Source organism: Takifugu flavidus, chromosome 4 (assembly GCF_003711565.1).
Source record: "Takifugu flavidus isolate HTHZ2018 chromosome 4, ASM371156v2, whole genome shotgun sequence".
Taxonomy (NCBI): domain Eukaryota; kingdom Metazoa; phylum Chordata; class Actinopteri; order Tetraodontiformes; family Tetraodontidae; genus Takifugu; species Takifugu flavidus.
Genome location: NC_079523.1, coordinates 16,847,017 through 16,874,201, shown reverse-complemented (window position 1 = coordinate 16,874,201; position 27,185 = coordinate 16,847,017). Strand labels below are relative to the sequence as shown.

General features: G+C 48.6%; 2 protein-coding genes and 1 long non-coding RNA gene across 3 annotated transcripts; all 3 read right to left on the bottom strand.

Moving 5' to 3' along the window:
• Nucleotides 1-1,004: 1,004 nt before the first annotated feature.
• Nucleotides 1,005-2,358, bottom strand: LOC130524505 (uncharacterized). The gene is made up of 3 exons (XR_008950155.1): nucleotides 2,043-2,358; nucleotides 1,344-1,541; nucleotides 1,005-1,175 (listed from the first exon to the last, which is right to left on the bottom strand). It is a non-coding gene; the product is annotated as an uncharacterized LOC130524505 (long non-coding RNA).
• An 11,377-nt stretch (nucleotides 2,359-13,735) lies between these two features.
• On the bottom strand, nucleotides 13,736-19,720 carry dhrs3b (dehydrogenase/reductase (SDR family) member 3b). The gene is made up of 6 exons (XM_057030786.1): nucleotides 19,100-19,720; nucleotides 15,407-15,550; nucleotides 15,140-15,259; nucleotides 14,512-14,750; nucleotides 14,285-14,410; nucleotides 13,736-14,169 (listed from the first exon to the last, which is right to left on the bottom strand). Exons 1-6 carry the CDS (start codon nucleotides 19,295-19,297, stop codon nucleotides 14,085-14,087), a joined length of 912 nt encoding a protein of 303 aa, XP_056886766.1. The 5' UTR covers nucleotides 19,298-19,720; the 3' UTR covers nucleotides 13,736-14,084.
• Nucleotides 19,721-24,029: 4,309 nt separating this feature from the next.
• On the bottom strand, nucleotides 24,030-26,859 carry klhdc7a (kelch domain containing 7A). The gene has a single exon (XM_057031473.1). The coding sequence runs from the start codon at nucleotides 26,734-26,736 to the stop codon at nucleotides 24,502-24,504; it is 2,235 nt and encodes a 744-aa protein (XP_056887453.1). The 5' UTR covers nucleotides 26,737-26,859; the 3' UTR covers nucleotides 24,030-24,501.
• Nucleotides 26,860-27,185: the final 326 nt, after the last annotated feature.

Below are 27,185 nucleotides of genomic sequence, written 5' to 3'. Positions count from 1 at the left end.
GGCAGATGCTACTGGATTCAGGGGCCACGTCCCTGGACGCTACAGTCCACAGCTTTCAGGAGCTTACTGGACCTGAAGAATGTGGAGGTGGATAAGGGGGCAGAACCTGCTGTCAGCGGTAACAAGGACAAATAGGTGGATGAGTTGGCCGCAGTGGACATGTGGACGTCAGCTCCTCTCATGAAGGGCTGCAGCAGATGGTGCCGCTGCTGGGCTTCACATCAGGTGACGCAGGAAGGGAAGCGAGACTGAGGGATCTTCACATCTGCTGTGGAGGATCTGAGGACACTTGATTTACAGCAAATGCTGAAGAAATGAGGGGAGAGGCGTTGACGTTCATAGGGCTGAAAACGCTCCTCTTCAGAGCCTTTCTCCTCTCCTATCCTCTCCTCTCCTCTCCTCTCCTCTCCTATCCTCTCCTGTCCTGTCCTGTCCTGTCCTGTCCTGTCCTGTCCTGTCCTGTCCTCTCCTGTCCTCTACTCTCCTCTCCCCTTCTCTCCTCTCCTGTCCTGTCCTCCTCCTCTCCTCCTCTCCTCTCCTCTCCTCTCCTCTCCTCTCTCTCTCCTCTCCTCTCCTCTCCTCTCCTCCATATCAAGACCATCGCTTTCCGACACACTCAGAATATGAAACTGCGTCAGAGTGTCCAAGGGCGCTGTGTAACTATAGAAAGCAAATAACAAGGACAGACAGGTGGAGCAGCTGGCCACGGTCCAGATGTGGAAGTCAGACCAGACGGCGCCCACCGCTGCCCCTGCTGGGGTGGAGAGAGCTTCACATCTGTTTGGATGATCTGAGGACGTGGAGCCTCACACACAAAAATCCTCTTTCTGATGATTCATGAAGGTTAGAAGGGAAAAAAGGAAAGTCCTGGAGGGACACCAGCACGTTCTAACAGAGGGTACCAGAACGGAGACCGGCTCTGACTGCTGAGTCCCACGGGAGGAGAGGAGAGGAATTTAAAATTAAAAATTTAGAATATTTAAACCAACAAAGAGTGAGTTGACTGTGGGGTGTTCACCAACCCAACACGAACAGGACACAATCAAGGTTGTTTGTATCACCAGGATCGTCGTTTCCAGGGCCCCACTCTGGATGCAGGCCTGGTGGCCAGGTCTGTGCCCACGGAACCCTGCCAGGTGCAGCCTCGTGGGCCCATCTTCCAGAAGGCTCAGCACCTGCAGGAAGATCCATGGGTTTGGGTGGCGGTCGTGGCAGGAGGCCCTGGCAACCCAACCCTCAGGTTAAACCCCTGACTATAGGGACATGGAACGTCACCTTGGTGGGGAGGGGGCTGAGCTTGTGCGTGAGGTTGAGAGGTACCAGGTAGAGATTGTTGGGCTCACCTCCACACACAGCATGGGCTCTGGAATCCTGCTTCTTGAGAAGGGCTGGAGTCTCTACAAGTCTGGAGCTCCTCAGGGGGAGGGTGGCGTAGGCTTACTCATAGCTCCCCAGCTCAGCCGCCATGTGGTGAACAAGAGGGTCGTTTCCCCTGCGCCTCCAGGTTGGGGACAGGTCCTTACCCGGCCTTCTTGGAGTCCCTGGAAAGGGATGACTCAATAATAAAATAATAAGAATAAAAATAGCAGTGATAATGACAACAATCTGGAAAACTACACTCGCAGCGGATGAAGGGAACTACAACTGTGATTGCATGTTAATGACACCTGAATTAGACCGTTGAGGCGTGTCCTCTGAATCCAGAACAGCCTGTTTTGATGAAGGGAGGTCATTCATCGACGTTGTAGAAGGAAATCAGGCCTGGACTGAAGGTTTGCGGGGGGGCGTCCGCATTACAAATCAATGATTCAAGAGGTTAAATGATTTTCTCCTTCCTTTCAAACCACACAGCATTACATAAGAGAAAGATCTATGTGGCCATTGTATAGGGTTAAATTGCCCTTACGCCTTTTCTCCTTTGTGAATCTGGTGAATTACAATTTAATATGTGGTGAATTCCTGCTCAGTATTTAAAAGTGCACAATAGCTTGGTGTGAATTTCAAGGTAATCTCTATTGGAAATAAATGAACTGTCAACTTACACTCAAGAAGGTGAAATCTTACATTCCCCACTTTTCTTCTTCTTAACTGCTTTATCTCTTTAGGGGTCACGGTGAGGGCAAAGACACTGGATAAGTCTCTATACAAGCCTTTGTGGGTTTGGTATCTTGCTCAAGGGCACCTCACCTCACTGGGCCTTAAACCAAGCACTCTCTGCTTCTCAGCCCAGGCCCAAACAATGAGGCACCAGCCCTCATTTGGCCACATAATCTTTGGTTAGCATGTTTTGTTCTGTCCTATTTCAATAGAACCCATCCTCTTTTAGAATAAACCCCCCCTCCCCCTCAAACCTCTGACATAACCACGTGTACCTCAGGTGAGTATATTCTTCTTCTAAGTCTCAGTACCTGACAACTCTACACCACACTGACCCCGTGTGGCAGGAGCGATACATTACATTCATCCCACGTACACAAAATACAACATTAACATTAATAGTAAATTAAAATTAAAATTAAAATAAATAGTGGTTATCAGTGAGGACTAGATCATTTGTGCCCTCGAGGGGCCTCGTTCCATACCTGCTTGATGCTGTGGAGCAGCTGTCAGCGTCCCTGGCTGTGTCTCAGATCACACGCTTGTACCCTCAGCACTACTCACTACCCAGGGAGTCGCCACATGACCCAGTGGACAGTGGAGAACATCAGTTAGACATGATGGGAAGTGCGTATTTGATCCTATCAATCACCGGCACATCTTCTCAACTGCAGTTATTGAGGCAAATCCCATTTTAGAGCCACTTTACTGCGCAGCAAGAACGGCACAACGTGCTCGTCTTAGACCATTTCTGCCTTCAGTTTTTGATGCAATTGAAAAGTAAACCGTTTATACTGAAGTCCAAAAAGACATAGTTTGCAGATCCAGCCAGGAAGTCCTCTGGGGGCTGAAAGTATTCCACTTTACCCTGAGAGGTGGCACCACGCTACGTGGATCAGATATTCTCCAGCATATTTATTTCCTTATCAGTGCCCAAAATATGGAGATTGGAACATTTTATTAGCTGTTTAAAAGTCAAATTAATTGTGTTGATTTTTTTTGCTGGCTTTTTCGTGGCTGCCCCATCGTGAATTCTTCTGTAATCAGTTCAAACACAAAATGGCCTCGGATCTATTTTCATCTCTTTACTGATTTTATCTGCACCATAATATCACACTTTGATCATTTATACAAATTAAATCAGAGTGAATTAGAACAAATTATAGGAAAGGTCACTCAACTACACTGCCATTCAACATTTCAAGGTATTCTCGAAGACATTTTACTCTACACTGATGTAAAAAGAAAATGTATTTCTATATATAAATCATCATGCCTTCCAGATGTTTGACTTCTCTGAAAAAAGTAACTTCTTCTCAAATAGCAGAGGTGTATTTAGGAAAAAAGGGTTAAAGGGAAATGAAACCATCAATTCAGCTGTAATAACGGCTGAAGCAATGACACAAGGTCGCCACTTGGGGGCGCAAAGGCATTACCGGACAACTCGGGAGTTTTTTGGTTTTTTTTAATCTTAGATGCTTTTTCCTTTTTATCTGTAACATTTCTGATTAGTTTTAAACCAATCATCAGTCGTAAATATACTATAGAAACATAGAAATGCAATCAAGTATTCAAGGTCACCTGTTACCATATCTGAAAACATCAGGTCCCCTCAATACATCCAAAACACACATGAACACAATTCAATAAAACTCACACTCGCGCCAACATTTTTGAAAACAGAGAGAAAAATAAAATCTACTGCACTTCCTGTCATTAGAATGTTTGAGTGGACGATGAAGACGATGCGGATGAAGTGGCCTGGTTTGTGGTTCCAGCACTGATCCTGGTTCTTTGCCAGACACGTTCAGGTTCACCGAGAGTACGGATGAGTTTACGAGTCCACTAATTGTCTGGGCTTCCCTGATGAGGCAGTGTCATATGCAAAAGACTGGAGTTCTTCCCAAGAGCAATAACTGGGAACCAAACTCATTATGAAAACATTTGCTTTTTAGAAGAAACGATCAAAGATGATACCTTAAAATCAGTCATGTAGTTTTAATCGATTTGAATGATTCTCACTGTCATCACAGCAACCTGCCGTGGCGTTTCTGGCAGTATTAACTACTATCAGTTTAGTTATAGTTATAACTTAACAAGCACCTTATGTAACGCCAGGTCATACGTGTCAATTAAAGCAACGACAACCATCAATTGTTCGTAGACGTTTAATTAACATTGGTGGAAAAGTTAAAGTTCACTTATTAAACGCTCTGCTCACTCAAAGATAAGAAATATGTAACAGCCTGGTGTGCAAGCTCTGTAATTATTACTGTAGTTGGATTCTCGGGTTAGCAAACCTTCAGAGGTACCCGCGAGCAAGGCAGCGAACCGCTGCATGCTCCCATAGGGATGAGCTGGGGTGGCCCCCGCCTTCGCTGGGGTCGGCTCCAGCATCCTCCCCGTGACCAATAGCTGTGTGCTGGTGCGATGATTAGCAAGCTATCATGTCGTAGTAGCATTAGCATGTCTGAAACACGTCATCCTCTTACACAAGACGCCTGCAGTCGGATTTGTGACGTCCGTTTTATCCATGAAATCATGAAATGAATGCTTTTGAAACACCCATAAGGGGTTCCATCAAGTTTAGACCAGGAATCTATTCGAGGTCAGCTGGAGCTTTACCTCCTTGATGAGCCTGGACAATGCTAACGTCATTGCTATTAGAGTAGTTCCTGTACGGTAGAGTTCACATTCACACAGCGTTAATGACGATTCCGAAACCACCATTTGAGAATTTTTCTTTCTTTCTTTCTTTCTTTCTTTTCTTTCTTTCTTCTTTCTTTCTTTCTTTTCTTTCTTTCTTTCTTTCTTTCTTTCTTTCTTTCACACTTAGCTACTTGGCTACTTGTTTGTAGCTCCCTAAACTCTCATCACTTTAGCGTGCATGTGTAAAGAGGGGGCAACATATGGGGGGGCAGTAAAGATAAAAGCCTTTTGCTTTTTGTGAAGGTAACTGTCTCTGGGAGAGTTGAGCGGGGGGTGTGGTGGTGGTGGTGTGTTAGGGGAGGAAGTGAGAATGGGGGCAGGGGTGGATGGGGGTGGTGTGATACCTCTCTGGAAAATGTATTGGTCTAGTTGGAAAAACAGGTCCCAAAAAAAAGAGAAGAGCAGGAAAATTTAAGGGTGAGGGGAACCGGAGCTTTGGCCTGTGGATGAACCCATGGGGGACTTTGCTTACTGGGGTCATTCCAAGTTCAGGTCTTTCCCTCGCTGACTCTGCGAGAGCGGAGGAGCTGTCCGTGGCTGGAGGGGCCTGCTCTTGACGGCCTCCAGCCCCTGCTGCCAGCCCCCCGGGGGCCATGTAACACAAACCCAGTTCCAGCAGGAGTTCCGCGGGGTGTGCAGGGAATGAGGGCACGGCCTGGGTAAACAGGGGTCAATCTGAGGGTGGGGGGGGTGAGGAGAACTATTTTCCCCCCGTAAATATTGCCTCGACGCTCAGAGGAAGATGTGCCTTGAAATGCTCGTCGCGCGTGCGTCTCCTGGATGTGAAATGATCACCGCACGCACAAGCTCGTCGCCAGGCGCAGTCCAGCCACGTACGCGTTGCTGCTTCACGCCTCCCTCCCCTCATGGCTGTCCATCAGTGAACTTCAAATAACACCAGGTGGATGTGCACGCCGTGCAGATGGAGCACACAAGTCTGTACTGGGTTGTGAAAGAGACAAATGAAGGACAGTCTATCATTCGACACTCACAGACCAAACAGCAAGTCAGGGGTGGCCAACCAATCAGGCAGTTTGCACAGGCCGCACAGCATGTGTCTTTTGAGCGGCTAAGTGGTACCTCCCATAATGTCAAGAGGAAAGCCTGCGGCAGGGGTTGGGGACAGGTTGGCAGGGAGTTAATGAGATGAGTGGTGGGGTGATCAGCGGTGAGGGGTTTGAAGACCTATGACACGGCACAAGGCACCGCTGATAGAGATGGAATACTTGAGAGATTTATGATGCGTCTGCTGGCTTCCAATCGCATCGGGTGGCCACAAGAGTGCGAAGGTCCCCTTGAGAGCAACGGCTGGTGGTTGCTCTGAGCGCTGCACGACGCCGCTCGGGAGAGCAATTCCGCTTCTTCGCAGTTGTGTTCCTCCTCGAAAGGTTCCGTTTCTAAGCCAGAAACCGCCCGGTCAAAGGTCAAAGAATGTCCCAAAATACGGCACGGTTATGTTGCAAGGATCCTCGGCTTGGTGACAACCAGAGGTCATTTTTGGGCCGCGTTTGCCTGAGGGAACTTGTTCTACTGTGACCTCATAACCAAAACAGGATGTGTTTCATATTTTCCCCATATCGTTTATGTAAAACCGAACTGGCCTGCTGACTGAATGTGTTGGACCGTGCGTTTAGTCTGTATAGAGCCAAAGTTTCCCTGACTTGGATCAGACTGTAGAAAGAATGTATTTTTGCTTTTCAGTTTCTATAATTCCTCAAGATCCTGTCTGGAATCGTGTTGCTTTAAAACCTGTTGTTTTTGCCCGTCCCTTATCTACAAAGCGGCTGATTAGACAGGCCTGACCAGGATGTCCTGGAATTCAAACAAGCAGAGTGTTGCAATTGGCAGGAGCGCAGGACCTGCGTCTCTGGAACGCCGGCTCTGTTTCTCTTCTGCTGACACCAGCGCAGAAACACTAAGAAGGAGCAAAGACGGCCGGAACTTTTGTGGGGAAATAAAACAGCACGGAAGGGGATATTGAGAGAATTTGAGAAGAGAGGGAGGGTAGAAAAGCAAGGTGAAGGAGGGTACGGTGGGGGGGGGGGGCACAAGGGGAAATAGAGGAGGGAGAGAAGGAGTCGGGAGCAGGACGGGAGGGGAGGGGGTGGCATTGCGTGAGTGGAGGACCTCCCTGTGAACTGTGCAGTCGCGAGCCGGGTCGTTGGGGCGAGGTTGTCAGAGCGTGCCTGAAACAGTACACCCAGGGGTTCAGCCAGAGTTCACACACTCAGTGTGCAAGATCCATGTCCCTCAGTCAGCACTCGCCAGCAGCACACCGGCACAGAGGGAGGAACACAGAAACACTCACAGGAGCCTTCACAGTACCTGCAGAATGATGACCAACCTGATACACAGCATATACAGTCAGTCATATGGTAGAAACCTTTCTGTGTGCGTGTGTGTGTGTGTGTGTGTGTGTGATTCACATATGCCTGTAGCCTATACAATATATATCTGCGCTACTGTGGAGATGGTCTGAACAGTATCCAGCACCAAGAACACCACTCAGAAGAGGTGATCTTGCACTGTCGGACCTTTGCTGTAGCCCACTCCCATCCTACAGACGTGCACTTCAGAATAGATGCACGTCTGCACAGGAGTAAAGAGGAGAAAAGAAGTGTCCCCGGGTCTCAACTGGACCGAACCAGTGGTCCGCAGCACAAATAATAAAAGAGGAACAGCTAGAAGGGTGAATGCCCATTCGCGAGAAGTGTGTAGCTTACTTGTAGTTTCGATTTGAACACAGTGAGTTGCACAAGTTCCCCTTTTCCGTGTGCGGCACTAATCCTGAGGCTCTCCGCTCTGAACGCTTCGTGCCTCAGAGCAGCTGGCAAGTAAATGCAATCGTCTTCTGCCTCGGAGCGATGAGACACAGATCCAGGAGGTCGTTGGCAGCTACAAGTTTGTTCACCAGTGACTCACTCAAATAACACCCGTCATGCGAATATATCACGTGCGGAAACCCCTGTAATTGTGCAAATACGCCGAGGTACAGACAGCCGCGGTGTGAGAGGCAGACGTGAGCTGGATTACGGTGGGAGAGATGTTCCTTTAACCCCAGACAGTATAATTATAACTGCAGAGGCCACGAAGCCAGAATCCCCTCTCTGTGAGTGAGCTCTTTGTGGGAAAGCTGTCTGCTCTACTCCCATTGAAGACTGGTTGGCCCATTGTCAAACCCAGAGCTTGACCTCGTGCTGAACCCAATTGTCAAACTTGCAGTGTAGTGTGGGACCTTGGTGGGGGAGGAGAGGCACCGCGGTGTGGTTTCGCTGGCTGAGGCAAGTGTTTGTCATCTCTCGGTCCCTTCAAAATGTTGGGTGCAATGACTCCATGTTCCTCAGCTAGCTGATTCCGTAGGAGGGGGGGAAGCTGTGAAAAGTGGAAGTTCCTTTCAAAGACAGAGCTCTGATTTAGCATTACCCATACCCAGTTCTCGTCTTTCATCAAAGCCCCTCCAGTCATGCGCTGACCACCCGAACCTCTCGCTCAATTTCTCATGCCGGGGATTAGTCCGACCCGTGTGACACATGAGGATTTGACAGACAGGCCCAGCTGTGGCCGTCAGGCGCCAGAGCACCACTCCCTTCAATTCCAAGTCAGACAAGGGCCAAACCCAGAACAATTCGCTCTTTGTGGATCTACTGGAAACCATCAACTGCATCTAAATTACCGTAAACTGTAGATACAAGCCAGATGTTGAAACTCCTCTGCTCAGTTCAGTCTTGGTGCAAGCGGGCTCCTCCACTCGGAGCAGCAGCCCAGCGGCAGGGACGAGAAGAAGGCATTTCTGATCATACCAGTTCCTGTAAACTCACAACCCCAAGCTTCACCAAGCTTTCGTTTTCCTCTAAACAAAGTTATCGCTACAGGCTTCCCTTCTCCATGGCATAAAGCTAAAAAAGCTCTCAGGACAACTAAAATAGACATCAAAACATGCACGTTTGCACGTGCACAATGAGCTCAAAACACTAGAAGCGATCTGTCAATTTGCCCGTATTCCCAATCGGACATCCTCTAAATATTTGGCTGTAAGGGCTCATTTGTCCTTTTACAGGGTAATTGCAGCAGGATGTGTGCCCCCCCCTTCAACACACACACACATGCATTCCCAGCAGCCCTTTCACCTCACTAGTGTTGAGCAGGCTATTACTCACTACCGTGTGACGGGTACAAACACAAACCGCCGAAGCCACGTTTTCTCTCGCGGTTTCTGCTTCACGGGCGCATCGATGTGCTCTGTCGACTCTGCCGGTATCTTATCCAACATAAATCTGTTTCTACAGAAGCTGCGTGCGGAGGATAGTGATACCACAAAGGGTATGATGAGGGACCATATGTTTGTGACCTCCACCAAAAGTGGGTAGAACTAACAGGACCATTGCGCCTCTGAGATGTGAGGGCTTGGGGTGCGATTTTTATCGCCCCGACGTATCGCACCGTGCTGACTCCGACGTTCAGAGAAGTGTTTTTATGCTCTTCGTGTGCTGCTTAATAACCCACATCCTCCTCTCACATCCCATAGTAACGGCTCTCCGGAGGGATGCTTTCATCCTGACGCAAACGGCTGCAGTCTGTTTCCATTTATCTAAGTTCAGGTGTAGTTCAAATGCTGCCAACGCTGGTCATGTGACTTTCAGTTGCACACGTTCGCACACGCACTTCCACAAAAATGTACCATCTTCCCTGCCAGCTGGTTTACAACAGCTTTTAAAATCTTTATTTCATTTGTTTTTAGAATACTTGCTATTCTTGTGGGTGTTAGAAGCCCGCGACCATCTAAGGTCTCCCTTTGTCAGGATTAGAGCATTCCTGAGGCAGTTATGTAAGCTCTTGATATCTGCTCTGGATTTCAGATGAGGTCAGGGAGAGGACGCTGTCCTCTCCCTGACCCACATCTGATTCACCTTGAGCAAGGCAGGCTGGCAACAGACTGAGAGCCAAAGAGTTCAGTCCATGCTGTGACACTGTTGCGTAATCAACCAGGAAGCTGCTCTGTAATAAATAAATCCGACTGAGGCTGTCCATCTGGGAACAACATTTTTTAGGCAGAGATCTCCTGACGCGGTGCCTAGTGGGCTTTATAAATACAAGCAAGCCCATCCATGCTATGTGGACTGCTTTGCGGCCTCTCACGCCCTTCCTCTCGGAGCTTTGCTCTGCTCCGTTTGTCCCTCGGAGCCGGCCTCCCACTTTCTTTCCGTTTAACAGCACCACACTGGAAAGCACATGTGCAACAGAGCTTTCGTGATGTAGGTGAAGGACCTGAAGGAATCTTGTTGAGCGCTGTGGGATTTCGGGAAACTCGCGCACGCATTTCTCCATATGTGTGCCTGCAGGCATGTGCGGACGACAGACCGCATGACAGCAAGAGGTGGAGAATTTAAATGCAAAACGGGTCACGTGTCATGCGTGCACTCGCCTGAAGGAGGGGTGGGGGGTGGGGGGGTGCAGTCCTCAGACCCCAAAAGTTGGTGCCTTGCATCCATTTGGGATAAAAGTCAGACTGTGAACTGGGACTCACCATGTGGCTTGGTGCTGACGGAGGCGTTACCATAGCGACAGTGATGCCGGCACCAATGAGAGACGATATTTATGCACAGCGCCAGCGTCTATTCCCCGCGATGATTAACATTTTGGCTTCCTTGACGCTTGCCATGGAGAGACGGCCGTTATTAGACAGGGAGGGAGGGAATTTCTGAGCCCAGAGCTTCGGCTTTTTGGCTGGTATTCTGAAACAGCAGCCCGATGAATCCACCCTTAAAAAGCAGTAAAAGGAAATGAAATTGGATTCCTGCAGTGGGAAAGCCGTCCAGAAGTGCTGGCTTTGTCCGCAGTGGGACAGTGGTCCGCTCTGTGACGTTACCATGTTGTCTAATTGTCTTCGTTCATGCGGGAACTGCAGCTGATTCTCTGCGGTCCTTGACTCACCTCTTTGCTGCGGGCTTGTGCGGGTGTAGGCTGACACCCCCGCGCTCGCTGCTGCCCCTGACCTTTAACACCACAGCGTATAATAACTCTTACAGTTGACAGGTCAACTGAGGCTTCTCGGCCGGCCCCCTGTTGTGGGTTAGGCCTAAGCCCTTTTATCATACTACCCACCCTGTGATGGATGTGCACAGCAGCAAAGCCGTGTCAAGGCTAACGCTGTTGACCGGAGAAAGCGGATTAGAACAAATAACACCTTAGTGAACTATTGTTCTTTACCTTTCTGTTTGCCCACAGGTTCAGGCTCTTCAGCTACGTGCTCCAGGTGCTCTCTGCTGACCAACAGGACACCTGATCTCACGGGGCTTGTTACAGTCACCCACCACCGGCCTCGACGCCAGCGACTGACGACAGTTTGTCATTGCGCTCTGTTGGCACTTTTCTTTCAGCGGTAATTGGATGTATTCTGTGGATGTCAAATACATTTAAAGCGAAACACAGGAGGAGGAAGCATATTAGGCCTCAGTCACATCGAACCAGCAGCCAGGAAATTGGGAGTCATGGGATCCGAAAGTGTCTGTGAGATGAATAACGACAGAATCCTGCGCTGGCAGGGGGTTTTACATGCGTTCAGCATCAGCGCGCTGGAAGCCAAATGGAGTAGTCCGGATCCAGACTCATATATTTAACGGATCGTTGGAGGCAGACTTTCCAAACCCCCTGTGTTGGAATTACGAACGGTTGGATATCAAACGGGAAAAGTCCCCTCAGTTATGCTGGTCTCTCCTATAGAGGGCTGGAGGTAGAGGAGAGGAAGAGAGACGTGTAGTTTGTTGAACATACTTGTTTTAAGCATCGACGGTGGTGATAAAAGGAATTACTGGTTTTTAGATATGCGATATGTTTGTATATTTTTATTTGTGTTGTATCCATAAGACTGAAAGTCAGTTCATGGCTTTTGCTGCACCATTAAAGAGAAGAGTTTATATTTGATTAAGAAATAGCTCAACTCTTCGAGAACTCAGCAAAATACCTGTTTCTGATTCATTTTAATGTGCAAATCATTAGGATCTCCTGACAGGCAAATAAGGGGAAAGAAATGCTGGTGCGGAGCTCTAAGCCCTTGTTTTACAACCACAGTGGAGGCCAAAATAAAACTGAAATATGCATTTGAAACACCTGGGAATGCATTCAGAGCCAAGACTGCTGCAGCTCTCCCCGCAGGACCAAACCTTAATTCTTCTGTTTCCACCTGTGACTGGTCAGTCATCCTGGAGCTGAGCGCCCTCAACCGGGAAAAAGCTTTCCAAGCCCACTTTGATTTATTCCGTATTTGGCTAACCTTGCTCTGAACCTGTCTAGTGAGACCATTTTAGCCCTCCTCTTCCAGAATGTGTGGAGTACATGCTGCCTTGTTTCCATCTGAGCTTGCGTCTTCTCTCTGGCTTTCACAAGTCCGCCGGGACGATGAGAAACAGGCTGCTAAAGCTTGGCGTGCAGAGCCGCTCAGCTCCTCTCGCGCAACAATAGGTCACCTTCCGATCATCATGCGTGGCTCTATTGTGAGAGCTCAGAGGGGCATTTATGGTTCGCTGGGATTTAAATAAATGTTGATCAGATTTGTCTGGCCAAAGGGCGGCCAAATCCCACGTTTTACAGCCATTCTTTTGGATTTTCTGTGCGACTGGATGTATCAGCTTCATGTGCTTTCTGGGGTTTATTACACTCAGAGGGATCCTGGACTTGGGGAACAAGGCGTGACCTTTCTACCCTGAGGAAACAGCGCTAACCATTCTAAAAGTAATCCTCTTTATTGCAGTTGATGGTCCATGTGTGCTGTTGTGGCCATTTCTAAACTGCCGTTGAGCATTGCAAAAGTAAGCAGTTTATCTCGTTAAAATGCATCTTTCTTCCCTTTTTTGTCTTATTTTTGACTGCTCTATACCTTTGGGGATCACTCCGAGGGTGCTGGAGCCTGTCCCAGCTGCATATGGTGGGCGAAGGCAGGATACACCCCTGAAGGAGTCGCCAGGGGGGGTTCAGTAGCTCACTCACGGATACCTCAGCAGTGCTCCAAGGGGGTCCGAGCCCCCCCCCCGGCCCTAGAACACCTCCCAAGTTTTGTCTGCACCAGGACTTGAACCAAGAAGCCTCCGCTTCTCAAAACACATCAGTCTGTCTTAAATAGGGTGCAGCATGAGCGTAGAAGCCTTTTCAATGTTTATCAGTTCAGGACTCGGTGTTCCTTGGCAGGAGACAGAACAACCCCACTTTCTAATGCAGAAAAGAAATAAATAGAACACTTCTTAGGATGTGGAGCCAATCTATTGTGGACAGAGAGCCTCTCACAGCCTAGAATGAGATCTTTTGAGAGGAAAACATGTTTGCCGTCTTTCCCCAGCAGCAGTGGAAAAACAGTAATCCTGGCTGAGAGGTCAGGACACGAGATAAGTCCAAACAGTTCATGAGGACATATTATTCTACATTCAGTGTACAATAAAATCCCTACTTGTTTACCTTACCTTGAAAAATCCAAGTTAATGTAGCTCTACAGACACGACTAAGACCATTTGCCTTTACAGTTACATTACTCATGCAGATTAAAATACCCCATCATTCGTTAGCCACACTGAACTCTTAAACCACTGGAGGTTTTGGCTATCATGCTAATCACATTAGATAAATATAAAAAAATATAACTAAATTTTAGTGGGGTGATATACTCAGATAAATCATTCCAGAACATTATTTATTGTACTGGATCCAGAATGATTTATTTGAGTACGTCACCGCACTTTCGGCCCTTCTTTCTGACAGCAAAGACCAAATAATAATAATAATAATAATAATGATCTCCTGTAAAGGCACTGGAACCCTACGACACCGATCTCATGTTCAGATGTTTTATCGCTGTGGGGAATCGAACGACAGACACACACACACACAAAAAAATGCATGTCTCAAATGTTCCCAATTGTATCATGAGCAAAGAAACAGGGGGCATCTCTAAAACTCTGTTTTATTATCTTGGTTTGATGCAAAGACATGAAAAGAGCATAAAAATTAAGTTTAGAAAAAGTTTTCTTAAAAAACCCTCACAGTATAACTACTTGCACAAACCTACACATGGCTTCCGTTCAAAACAAGAAGGGCATCGATTTCTTCACACAGGCGCACACGCACGCACACACACACCCTGGAGAGTTTATCAATGAATTGTACTTGCAGATGCCACCCAGCATATTCCCAAAGTGTCTCATACTATGTGGGGGCCCCCTTCACATCAGGGTTGCGGTCCGCTCCCTCATCCACCCCAAAGCTCTCGAGGTTCTTTTCACATCCTGTGCAGCTCATGTCCTCCCTTTGAATGTGTTCATGCAGGTATAACACCCAGAAAACTTGTGGATTTCTTCAAGTGCAGCTTGTGGCATGAAGCTGAAAAGTCCAGAAACACCAGGAACAGAAATTGAGCCGCAATTACCGATATAAAAGACGTGCAGTATGCATCTTTCTATCGATACAAAAAGATTATTTGGTCATCTTTCTTTACCTTTTAAGGATGACAAGCGCATGCATAGTCCAAGGCAGGTAGAGGAAAGCCTTGTCAGCTCTGACTGCATCCACAGTCCTCTGAGCTACGACCTCTGGTTTGAGAGGCGGGAAGAGCTGGGGAAACCTACAAAATAAAAGAACACTTTTTAAGGCACTGAGGCAGACCATTTCAGGCCGAACGTGTTCCCACTCAGAGGGGTTGTGGGGACAAAGAGCTTGACATACCTGACTCTCATGCCCTGGAACATCTCAGTGTTGGTGTGGAAAGGAAGCACGGTGGTGCAGCCGACGCCTGGACAGTCCAAGAGACCCAACGTCAGACTCTCCATGAAGGCCAGCGACGAAGCCTTGGAGGTGCAATAGTCGATGGCCCCGGGGATGGGGGACTTGGACAGGATGGAATTTATGCACACGACGTGGCCGTGCTGGAGCTCAAGCATACGAGGGAGGAAGGCCTTTGTTGTCTGGAATGAGCAGAGAATAAAGAGCAAATGAAGCAAAAGAATAAAGAAAAGGGGCGAGGAAGGCATGGAAATAAAAGTTGAAATATATTCAGGGTTTAAAGGGAACTGGCGAGGAAAAGATTCAATTCCAATTTCCATTTGGTTGATAATGGAATTTCTGACAGCCCATGACAGCCTTTTGATCTCCCACCCCAAGAAATAGAAAACTTCCAAAATCCCTCTGATGGTTCAGGTGGTAGAGGAAGTAATTTAAAAATGCTTGGGTTATTACTACAAAATAAGAGCTGTGATTGACAGGTCATGCTCAAACTGGGAAATGAAACTGACGAGAACAATCAGGTGGGGGGCAAATTCCCCCTTCTTGTTGCTCCAACTTGAGCAAGTCTTACCCAGAACTGTCCCATGGTGTTGATGTGCTGGGATTTGAGAAGTGCGTCATCATCGCTGTCCATCAAACTTTTCCCGTGGACCACAGCTGCGTTGTTCACCAATATTGAAACATCTCCAACCTGAAACAAAGAACAACAGTCGGTGCGTTGCAGTTGCTAGATTTGCCCTTTTTAATTCTATATTTGTGCTTCCCCGGAGATCCCCAACCCTAATCCATGTGCCAGATGGGAAAGCAGCTATGAGAAGAGGAGGAAATGCTGCCGTACCTTTTCTCTAACCACCTTGGCTTGCTTGTAAACCTCCTCGCGATTGGCCACGTCACACACAAAGTAATGGCACTCGGCCCCCGATAGAGTGATTTCTTCAGCCGTTTCTTTGAGGCTCTTCTCTGTCCGGCCCCAGAGGATCACCTAGCGGATGGCAGAGAACGTTCAGTCTGGAGGCAAGCGGGAAAAACACCGAACATCCGAAGCGCCGCGCTCATTAAAAAGGGACCCAACGGGTTGTGGCTGCGACATTCTGTAGGGTTTGCGCGACTCGATGAGGGTCATTGTGTAAAAACTTTCTTTCGGTCAGAGAACAGAGGCCGTTTTCACTGCAGCAAATAGTTTACGAACAAGATTAAAAGCGGGGGGGGGGGGGGGGCTTTGTGAATGAATCATCTCTTCATCATCAAGACCAGTCATTTCAGCAAGCAAGATGGGTTTGGATAGAGGTGGTGGTGGGGCGGGTAGGGGGGGGGGGTAGTGATTGGGCAATTAGATCTGTCAGTCTTTGGGGTCAGGGAAAGGTAATGAAATCAGGGGGTGAGCCATGCTCATCTCTCAAACACAAATTCTCAAAGAGATTACACGGCCTGTTGGGCAGATGAGCCCTGTCATCTCTGGTCAGGGAGTCTGAAACCACTGTGTGTGTGTGTGTGTGTATATGTGTGTGTATATGTGTGTGTGTGTGAAGTGCTGAGGACGCCAGTGTGGGATTTGGCTGGCTGCCCGTGACCAAGGTTAATATTTGAGCAAAAAGTCTCCGGGTAAATGATCGTGTGTATGGGAGAGTCAAAGATTGTGTGTGTATGTGTACACACGCGAGAGTGTGTCTCCTGACACTTGCAGGACGTCCATTACAGCAGACGGTCAAACTATTTATTTTGCACACGTTGGACCCGTCGTGCTGCTGCATGGGCGCGCTTTGGGACGCTGCCAACGTCTGCGCCGAACGACTGAGCTGCTGCTGCCGCAACACAGGGCTCGTGTGTCAAGAAACGTCTGGAATCAATAGTCAGAAGTGAAGAAACAACGATGCCGCTAAACTCCCGAGACGCAAAAGATTAGTCTGAAATTTGTTCTTGATTTCCTTATCAGATCCAAAGCACTAATAAATTGGCTCCCCCTGGGCCCGTGCATTGTTTGACTTCATTTTGAATGTTTTTTTTTTAACGTTTGCTTAATTTACAAGGCAATTGGAGCAATCAACAAGGGAAGACAGGTCTTAATACACAAGTCAAAGCTGTTAATGGGATTTGAGCACTGCAAACAATGCTGACAGCTCTCATTAAACGCCAGCACTTAATCTGTCACACAAGCACACAAGCTCCACAGAACAATCAAGCACTGGCCAAAGCATTATGGGAAAAAGTGTTTTCACATGGGCTTGTTCAAGTAGCTTTTGTTGTTAATTATCCGCCAAGGCGAGGATAAGCAAGACCGAGTCAGCGCTATCTGCTCAGCGGGCTGATGTCACAGAGCTGGAGGCTGAAACTTTATGTCTAGATGCCACTCAATACTGGCTCTAGTGTCCCTGGTAGCCCCAGCTGAATTACAGTGACACTCTATCTCTCAGATCTGAATGTATGGGTGGGTAGGAACCCTACTTTTCACACCCATTGTATAGGCGAGCACAGAGGTAACACACAGCAGGGGCAGCGGGAGTTCAGGAGGCAGTCGCCTGCTGCTGTCTAATTACTACGGAGACCACAAGGTCAGTCGCGGGGCAATACCCAGCTGGGAGCGGTGTGCTTTCCGCCTCCTGCACATGCACAGAAAAACCTGTTATCAGCGCTTCGGTTTGAACTTTCCTTCTGGCAGTGATCTTTTCAGGTTAACAGCCGCATGTAATGGCTGCTTCCTGCAACCTTGGGTTTGTTTCCCTGCTTTGCAAAAGACTTTGGGAGGAAATTTGAGGACGTTGCTGTGCAGCACAACGTGCAACTGGTCCACTAGCTACTGAATTGAAGGATCTCTGACAGTGCCTTGAACTTGGGAGCGGTTTGTGACACGAATGACTCGGTTTACCGGTCTATTAGTTCTGTAAGAGTTCCCTCAATCAACGGCCCTAATTTCACTTCCAAAACCCCAGCTCTCCTGCTCACTAAGTTCTTTCTCATGCTACAAGGAGGGATAATTTGAACTTCCGAGCCAATAACAAAAGGGCTTGAATCGGGGCGAGTGAACATTCGCAGTGGATATTCATAATTGCCGCCCTATTTCCTTTTAGCATCTCTTTAAGACGGCGTAGATGTCATACACGTTACCAAAGGTGTTGCTTTCAAAGCCTTCACACCTTGACAATACCCAACAATGAGGTGGTGAAAAGAATGGTGACAACCTTTGTTGTGCAGCTGCAGGCAGTTCTTTAAACCCCTGCCTGTTTCTTGGTTCCTGCCCTATGGAGACTGCATTGAAAGGCAGTGGCAGACAGTTAGCATTTCACTGGGCTTTAAGCAATCATTTTAAGCCGCTGAATAAGGACTCTCTGAGATGGAGCTGTGACACCCACGCACGCATAATTAAGAGCGGCAGCTTTCAGCTGAGCTGCATCCCACCAGGGGAATCGCTAGCGTTATATTCACTGCGTAATGATGGCTCCCACCTGAGGTGAACAAAAATCGAGCTCCTCGATACAAACGAGCCGTCGCTAAAAGGACACCAGCTGCTCGTCAGGCACTCAGTCGTGTCATTTTTCCCATTTCACCCACAGACAGACTGTGTGTACAAAGGATGGGAACCACAAAGAACACAGCGTCCAGTACAGAAAGTGAAGGCACAGACAGTCTGTGTCCGTCTTTGCTGAGCCCAAATGGCAGCTCCTTGTCAAGGGGGTGAGGAATAGCGAGTGTGGGAAGGTGCCATGATGTTGACGGATGAAGTGCCTGGCTTTGGCACGGGTTCTTCTTGGATACTTTGAATTTCAAGTTAAAATATCAATTTTGACCTGTCAGGGCTATTAAGCAAAACATGCAGCGAGGCGGCCCAAGTCAGTCATGTGCTACATGGTTAGAATGATAGCAAGGGCGCTAAATTAGCCGCGAATGAAGCTCTCAATCAAAGTCATTTCTCACTTTACAGGCTTTGACTTGCTGCTCTTCCACGAGACTAATCCAGGACTATAAGCTGCTCCTCAAAAACTGTTGAGATGGTTTTGTTTTGCAGAAACCCCGTTTATAAATCGCAACCGTGTCACTAAATTAAGACCAAGCACCACTTTATTGTCAGGTGCCAGGAATCCTCCCGTCGTTTTGATCAGGGTTTGAGTGGAAAGGTTTTGTCCAGAACCAACTGCAAACCACAAGGAAATGTTTGAAGAGGCACATATTCCTCCACAGGATGGACTGTAGCGATTTCATGACATCAATTAGCCATTAGAGCTGCCCACAGCTGACCTCTTGACCCCAGTTATTGAGCAATACTTGAACTACAATGAAGGTCAATATCTCCAGCTAGCTACTCAAAAGTTAAGGCGCTTCATGCATGGAGCTTTAGGCAGGATGGACACTTTGGACAGGACTGATTAGGCTGCCATGAGTGTATGAGTGTGTGAGTGTGTGTGTGTGTGTGTGTGTGTGGGGGGGGGGGGGGGGGGCACGTGCGTGCGTGCGTGTGTGCTGAACAAACTGAGCATAATCCGAATATTATCCTACATTACTGAGGAGCAACAAGTTGTCAACAATGGAGTGGATTTACCTTTTTGGCCCCCTGCTTGGCAAACTCTTTGGCCAGGTGACGCCCGATGCCTCGTCCTCCACCGGTGATCAAAACCACCTCCTTGGCGAGGTCTTTTCTTCTGCTTGGCAAGAGCGAAGTCAAACTTGCCCTGATTACGTGGTAAAGCATTTGAACTGGGAAAAGCAGCGTGTGGCATGCGCCCAGGAGATCCATCATCGCCGGGATCACGTATTCACTGCAGAAAGTTCACAACAGGTTCTGGTGTAGGAGAGCGAACAGCGAGCTCCGTGAGCGAGCAAATGTCATCTGCATGAAGACTTCCACGGGCGGAGAGAGACCGGAGGAGCAGAGCTGGGCGACTCGGAGCTGCTCTGACATATCAGTCGACGCGCATCACGCTGTCGGAGCGTGCGAACGATCGATCATCGCGACTGTCCACTGCGGCGTGAGACGCGTAGACGCGCGGAGACGCCAGTCGGAGTCGGAGCGACGCGCCGTGCCGTGCGTTACTGGAGCCGCGGGGCTGTGTTGAGCTCCTCTTATGCGGTTCCTGCCTTTTATCGCCGCCTCTAACCCGGCTGCGCTGCATCCAGCGGAACCTGGGCGAGCCTCGCTCTGAAAGCACATTAATCCTGATTGGCATGTTAAATGGGGATGGATATTTTGCTCCCCTAGCCGTCCTCCCTAAGTGGCTGGCTGCGTCCTTGCCCCCTCCCCACCCCCTCCATGTACGTGCACATGCACAACAGCGGTGATTTTCAATCTAGGCTTCCCCCCCCCACAGTAATGCCCCACTGGTTTCCAGGTGGGTGTCCATTGTTGGGTAATTAATTAACTTTTAATCGACTTGAACCTTATCGAAAGACCTGCGCGGGACAATCTAATTATTGGTATATGAGAGTAGCAGATGGGTGGATTTGCTCAGGGGGGTCGATGGACCTCCCCAACTCAGGAGACAATAAGCAAACAAGCACAACAAGTAGCTCAACAAACAAACAAGAAAAATCCTTTATCATTTACATGTGAATAAAGTGCAAACTTAAATGATAGATAGATAGATAGATAGATAGATAGATAGATAGATAGATAGATAGATAGATAGATAGATAGATAGATAGATAGATAGGTGGGTGGGTGGGTGGATGGATGGATGGATGGATGGATGGATGGATGATGGGTGGATGGATGGGTGGGTGGATGATGGGTGGATGGATGGATGGATGCATGGATGGATGGGTGGTTGGGTGGATGGATGGATGGATGGATGGATGGATGGATGGATGGATGGATGGGGGGGCGGTGGGGGGGGCTCCCAGGCTCAGCAGGGTGCCAAACAGAAAATGGCGCGATGCCCCCTGAACACATCGTGTGGACGGACAAGATTCCCGCCTGTGATTTTTGGCGCTGCGATTCTTCTGGGGCATTTCTGGGCTTTTCAGCGGCTTTAGAGAGCAGCCTCACAAAGGTGTCTTTGTACCGGCTCAGCTGCTCAGGGACGGCAGAGAGGCTCTCATGGGGTGCGACAAAACTCGAAGACAACACGACTTCACATGCTCTTTGTCTTTCTTTGGTGGGAAGGGGGGGGGGGGGGGTTATTTGAAGATTCAGGAAAAGACCAAATAGTTTACGAACAAGTTGTAGTTTGGTTTCATCCCTAAGTATCTGTTGTCAAAGGAAAAGACACACGACTGGGTTCGAGGCCGACGGTAAAACTGTAAATAACGTGCACGTCGGAGGGCCTGGATCATTATTGCCATGCTATCACTGCCATCTACAGATGAGCGGGGAAAGTTCAGAGCAGGCCGCTCTGCAGCGGGAAGAATGGAAGCGTGCTCGTTGCTTGGACACCAGACAAGGGAAGGAGCCATCCGCGAGCCGGGAGGCACCTGCACACTTCTGATATTGCGATTGTTTGGAAAATATGCCCTCATCAAGACACGGAAGAACATCATTATTCTTTTCCTGGGCAACCGGAGGTGAAGCGCCGGTCCATGGAGGAGGGTGGGAAGGCCCCGGGCAGCCGGGGGGTGAGAACATTTCCCCCTAACGATGCACCTTTTGCTGCGCGTGGACACTGGCTCTAAATAATTACACTTTGATCCGTTTGCAGGCTGTATCCAGGGGACTGGACTTTTGTACTCTGAGCGGCCAATTTCAGACGTTCCTCACAGGGCTGCTCGCACCTACACATGGTTTCTGTGACATCACATACGCAACTGTCTGTACAACACACTGTAGTCAGGTTATCATGAAATGATTGGTAGAAGGATTCTTTTAAAAAGCTGTTTTAGAAGTATCTTTTTTGTCCTCTAATGAGTTTTTCCAATTAGCTACGCACCGAGCACCCAGCTCGTTCAAAGAGCCTGTAACCTTCTTGTTTCAAACTTTGTTTCATACACCCTTCGGGCTCTCTGCTCATCTCTGATGAGGACTGCATCCTCTGCTAATTGCCTGTTTTGGTTTGTAGCCCATTTTCTTGTTAAAATCCAGGTGACGCTGCAAGACGCGGTGCTTCTGGACGTGCTAGTTTGGGTCAGTGAGACACCTCATCCATCCACAAATACCTTTTCACGCTGCAGGTTCCAAATACGCCAAAATAAGAGTTTTGTAGCATTTTTGCTGCCAATTTATAGCAAGGTGATTAGGGTGTTGCTACATCAGCACAGCCTCATGGTGGGAGAAGGCACGGCGGCGTGGATCGATGGTGACGAGAGAGCTTCCACTGATTCTTCTTCTGAGCTCATTACTCGATTCCCTGCATGAGAGTCACGACCCCAAGTCCTTTTATTTATTCTTCCTGACACGGTTTGCCAAACACAGCCAGCGGCTCTAATGCAGACAACTAGCCTCTCTGGGACCTCGAGCCAGACATCTTTGATGGATCTGCCCTGCTGAGAGCTGAGATTAACCTCTAACTGCCCATTTATGGCTTTGCCGTGAATTGAACGCCTCTTGTGCACTTACAAGTCATTTAAAAAACTGTAGCCACTTCTTCATAAAATTAAACAGTCAGATGAAGGCAATTAAATTAAAGTCTTTGTGAAAGCACGTTTTTCTGGATTCAAGAGCCATGAAAATTGCTTAAAAGCATATGGAGCACTTAAAGGCTTGTTCAGGTAATTTGCTGCTGTCAGAGCCCCATTTCCCCAGTTCCCTCCTGTCCCTCTGCCCCAGTAATTTTCCACTCTCCCTGCCCCTGCTCCACCCTACCTGCCAGCCACTCCCACCCCGTCAGCTCAACTCCACTCACCTGCTAGCACTGCTGCAGCTTATTCCCAATCAGCCCTGACTATAAGCCCCCCCAGCACTCTCAGTCTTTGCCAGATTGTTCTTCTGAGTTTCTGTGCAAGACTCTCCAGCACTTATTTGCCTGACCTCTTGTTGCCGAACCTGTCTCCCGGTAAACTCACCATCCTTCCGTCCCCGACTTCTGCCTCAGCGTTTCTGGTTCCTGTCTGCTCACCTGGTCCCGACTTCTCTGCTGTTCATCCCCAGTCTGCTCCGCTACATCGTCGGCCTCCTCTCCTGTAAGCCCCGTTCTGTCACTCCTGCCCGCTGTAAACGGGACTGTACGGTTCCGAGGGTTCACGTCCTCCCCCTCGGTTCTGCATTCTGGCTCTGCTCAACCTAATCCCCGAGCCTGAAACCCACACACTTTTGTGTGCGCCCTGAGCCTGAAGAACGGACTATTTCCTGTGCTTCCTTGTCTGCCTGAGTTCCTGTTAGCCCGTATGCTAATAAAGGTCATTACCAACGGTCCCAGCTTTCCAGAGTGCTGCTTTTGGGTCTAAACTGCACCTGTCACAGCTGCTGTCTCACTCTGAGATTGATTATTATGAAGGCAACGACCTTTAAACCTAAATTCTCTTAATGTCCTACAACCTACTGTGGGTTGTTTAACCATCCTCTTACTTGGTTGCATTTTCTTATTTGCTGCACATGTGTCTCCTGCTTTTTTTCCCCCCACTTTTGCTTTCCTTCTGCTGCTTTCTGGATCTGGGGTACACCTTACTTCAAATCCCAGATTCTTCTTCCAGGCAAATTCCACCGTAGTACCCGGCTGGTGCATGTTTCCGTGGCCCTGGAATCCCCTGACATGCTGCCTTATGTAGAGTAAGGTAAAGATCCTGTATAATATTTACAAAGCTAATGATTTGAAATTCTTCCATGTTAAGCTTACTCCTGATAATCGTTATGTGCCTATTTCATTTTACCTCACGATAAGTAAGAATGATGCAAAAGACGATTGGCCTAACTCGGCTCGTGGATGCGTGCGTCTATCTCCAAATCCATTTACTGTTTCGTCATTTAAACTCGGTGTTAAATTAGGAACGATTAGCATTGCACCATTGTTAACCATCTGTCGTCTTCCTGCGGAGCTGAGGTCCTCTGCTTCACCCCTCACTATGACAGTTTTCACTGTGCTGCAGAAGGGAGGCTCACCCAGAGAGCTGCTGGCGTTAGCCTTTGAGCCACATGGTGGTGCTATAGTAGCACGTCGCTTCGAACTCCCTGAGCCTGTCGTTGAAGCGCTTACGGTCAGAGAGGGAGCACAAATGCATGACCAGTGATGAGCCCAAAATGCGTATTTTCCTGTCCTTCACATTAGCCAATCCTGTTGCTGAAAATGTACAATGTACTGATAATTGATTGCTCCTGTTATTAGCGTTCAGTTGGAGCGATGCCTCCCATTGGGAGAAAAACTTTGCATCAAATTACATTTGTAAATCATTGACAAAGCAAAGTTATGGACATTCCTAATGTAGATTACACGAAGAATCTGCTCCGCTGTGATTAAAACCAATGACCACCAAAGAAGATTGACTAAATTCGTTAAGAGTGCTGCGCCATTTGAGCACTGGATGACATTCATATGCTCACTCATCTATACTTCTGGACACACCCATTTGCAGCATGATGCCATTTTTAGAGACGGATAACTGCAGTGCAACTTTTCCAGATTTGAACTTTTATTCATGCCATGCAGAGTAATATACCATGAGCACATAGGCAAATTTTTTCTTATGTTTGCGTTAAATGACCTCATTTACTACGAGATATGAGTTACTTGTACATCTGCAGCCCTGAACCATTGGGTGCAACGTAAAAGCAGCTCTGTGCTGAGATGTGGCAAATCTAGGAAAAAAAACCCCAACATGATAACACAGGCTACATAAATCTGAGCAAATGGCAGTTTAACTGCCATTAAGGACCTCATTTTCAATACGGCTCAGATAGGCTTGCAAAGACGGCGACATCAAAGACTCAGCAGCTCTGTGGTTTAGAATCTGTGCTTGCAGTTCGGGGTCAGATGGAGCATAAACCTGGAAGCAAAACACGTCGCACTCAGAAGACACAAGCGAGCTCCAGCAGGGACGTTCCATCATCACCTTATCTCATCATGGAAAACTTCGGCTTGGTTACACGCTGGTCTGCACGGGTTTCTTATCAGGGAGAGAGAGGACAAAGGGAAAAATCATACCCTTTGCTGCTGAGAGGACGCTCAAGTGTTCGTCTCCGAAAGCAGGAGAGATCTCATCGGCGAGAAATCTCACGGTGAACTGGTGGCTGATACAAAATATTGTATCTTCTAGAGCCACGCAGTGGAAAGCAGGGCAGCGCAGGAGCCGCCTGGAACAACATTTATACCACAGCCGCACCCCCGTGTGATAGCGGTACACGCTGACGCCCAAAATCGGATTAATATCAAAACGATAAAGGCATCTCTTCACGGCGACCATATCGGCCGTTTTATCCTTGCTGCCGACTAGCAGACTGGACCTCCAGCTGTTCGTTTTGGGGCTATAACACAAAAGCATGTACTTAAAAGTCCCTCCGGAGACGTAAATTTCTCCGTTGCTAACCGTTACTTGATGCGCCACAGCAAACGTGTTGTTCGGCAGCGGAGCCACAAATGTCCACTTGTCCTCTCGCGGGTCGTAGCGCTCGACCGAGGAGAGGCACTCCCCTCCGATGGCGTAGACGAAGCCCCCAAGAGCAGCTAGCTTGCAGCAGGGCCTGGCTTCGTTCATCGGACTGATCTCTTTCCAAATGGATGTCAGAGGATTGAAGCAAAACACTCGTTTTGATGGTGTCATTCCACTGTGCGCGCCTTGGCAGCCCACCGCCACAAATAAGTAATTATCCATTGTACACACTGCGCAGGCTTTCGAGACGATCTCTTGCGGGATGAGGCAGTGAGTGTGCCAGGTGTCTGTGTGGTCGTCGTAATAGTAGATGGCGCCAGACTCCTTCTGCTCTTTCTCTCTTGTCGTCCCTCCAAAGGTTCTTGACCCGTCTTGAGGGTGTATGTGGGCCACCATGACAAAACTTCTACCTCTCATCCTCTTCTTCTGGATTTGATCGCGCTCGCCAGCCAACAGCCACCCGTAAATGTTGGGGTCCCTCAGCACTTGCAGGTAGTTTTCCGACATAACTCCCAAAGCTGCTTGCCTCAAAGAGGTCTGGCTATATTTCTTGGCCACGTCCAGCGCCTCCAAACAATTACCCAGATCAATTTTGCCCTTAAACTTTTCTAAAACGGCACGTTCAAGCTTAGGTGGTGAACAGTGCGCCAACGGAGCCTCTGCTGCAGTTTCAGATTCTGTCCTGTCTCTTTCTTCAGGATCTTTGCTGTCTTCAAAGCTAAAGTTCACGTTGGGAGTGAAGGCGGACTCGCTGCTCTTTGATGCCGGAGACTGAGGCACCGCGGCTGTCACCCTCGATGTTTGCGGAGGGATGGAAAGCTCACACCACTCGGTCGCAGACAGATAGCTCTGCTTGCGCAGGAGCGCCGGGGGGTGCCGCGGCGTCGTGGCTTCAAATACGCAGGAATTCTCAAAGATGCTTTGTGGTGAAATCAAATCCCGCATAGTGATGGGACTCGTAGAAGGCGGCGGTAATGGAAGGCTTCTCAGCTCGACTGCTTGGGATTCTGAGCGACCCAGGACACAATCTGGCTCTGTAACACAGTGAGAGGACGACTCAACATAATAATCATATATTTTTCTGCGTAGTGTCTGGTCTCCTGGTCCTTTCAGTAGCACAGCAGCATCCTCCACTTTGATCTCTGCCTTGGAGAGGAAGCTGGAGTAAGCCCCCTGGCACTCCGACTCCTGCCTTAACTCCCTGCGTACACCCACGATGCCCTCCAGATTCTGTAAATAGCAAGAAGGGTGGCGCCCTGTTGTACACGCCGCCCCACGCTCTGTTGAACGATGGAGAATGTTCAAAGGCGACCCAAATGAAGCATCAGAGGTGGTCACCTTCGGGCACTCCTGATGAGACAGCGTTTCATTTTTCGAGGTGGCGTGTCCATCACAACATGACACAGCTAGTCCGTCCTCTTTAGCTCGTTGTACGAGGAACCGAGTCTCCCTGCTGCCGTCAGAAGGCGGGTCGGCGTCCAGTTGCACAGGTCCAGGTTGCTTGTCCTCTTCTCCTGCGTCATGTTTGGCTGACGTCGGATGATTCAACGTTGTCTTGCAGTTTTGGCAGGTGGCGTTTCCTGGCTTCCGCTTGTTCCCGTGGATTTCTCTTGCATCCCTGGAGCAGTAGAACCTGTAGGCCCAGGACACCAGCAGCACCGCGGCCGCCGAGACGCTCAGCTTCCACAGCAGGCGCATGTCGAACCCCAGGAGTTCTGCAATGGTCATTGCTGTCGCAGGTGGTTGGCTGATCCCTTTGGACGCTACTATGGATGCCTCTCGGCTTACAGTAGCGTTCTGTGCAGGGTTATTGTGCCTCTGGCCCTGAGCTCAGCTGTAAAATGATACTGGCCCAGGCAGTATTTGCATTGGCGGCCCTGTAGGGGCGGGGCCCAAACACCACCTGTGGCATTCAGACAGGCAAACCATACACAGAATATTTAAATACCTTCATGATCAATATTTGCTCAATTTACTGAGTCACGCGTGCTTTTCACATCCGACTTCATTGGTGCTATGAAGATATTCTAATCTGATCTTTGCTGTTGGGAAAAGGTCACAATTTGTTATTCAAAAATCTTTATAGGACAAATAAAGCGGCAGGAAATAAAAAAAAGATGTTTAAGTTGTGGGTGGTGTAATTCAAGTCGTTAACAACCAGGATGTGGCTACGTGCG

Coding starts and splice junctions, on each gene's coding strand:
- klhdc7a (XM_057031473.1), bottom strand. CDS start 26,736: ATGACCATTGCAGAACTCCTGGGGTTCGACATGCGCCTGCTGTGGAAG.
- dhrs3b (XM_057030786.1), bottom strand. CDS start 19,297: ATGATGGATCTCCTGGGCGCATGCCACACGCTGCTTTTCCCAGTTCAA. Junction 15,551..19,099: donor CCAAGCAGGGGGCCAAAAAG/GTAAATCCACTC, acceptor GCCATCCGCTAG/GTGATCCTCTGGGGCCGGAC. Junction 15,260..15,406: donor CCAAGGTGGTTAGAGAAAAG/GTACGGCAGCAT, acceptor TCTTTGTTTCAG/GTTGGAGATGTTTCAATATT.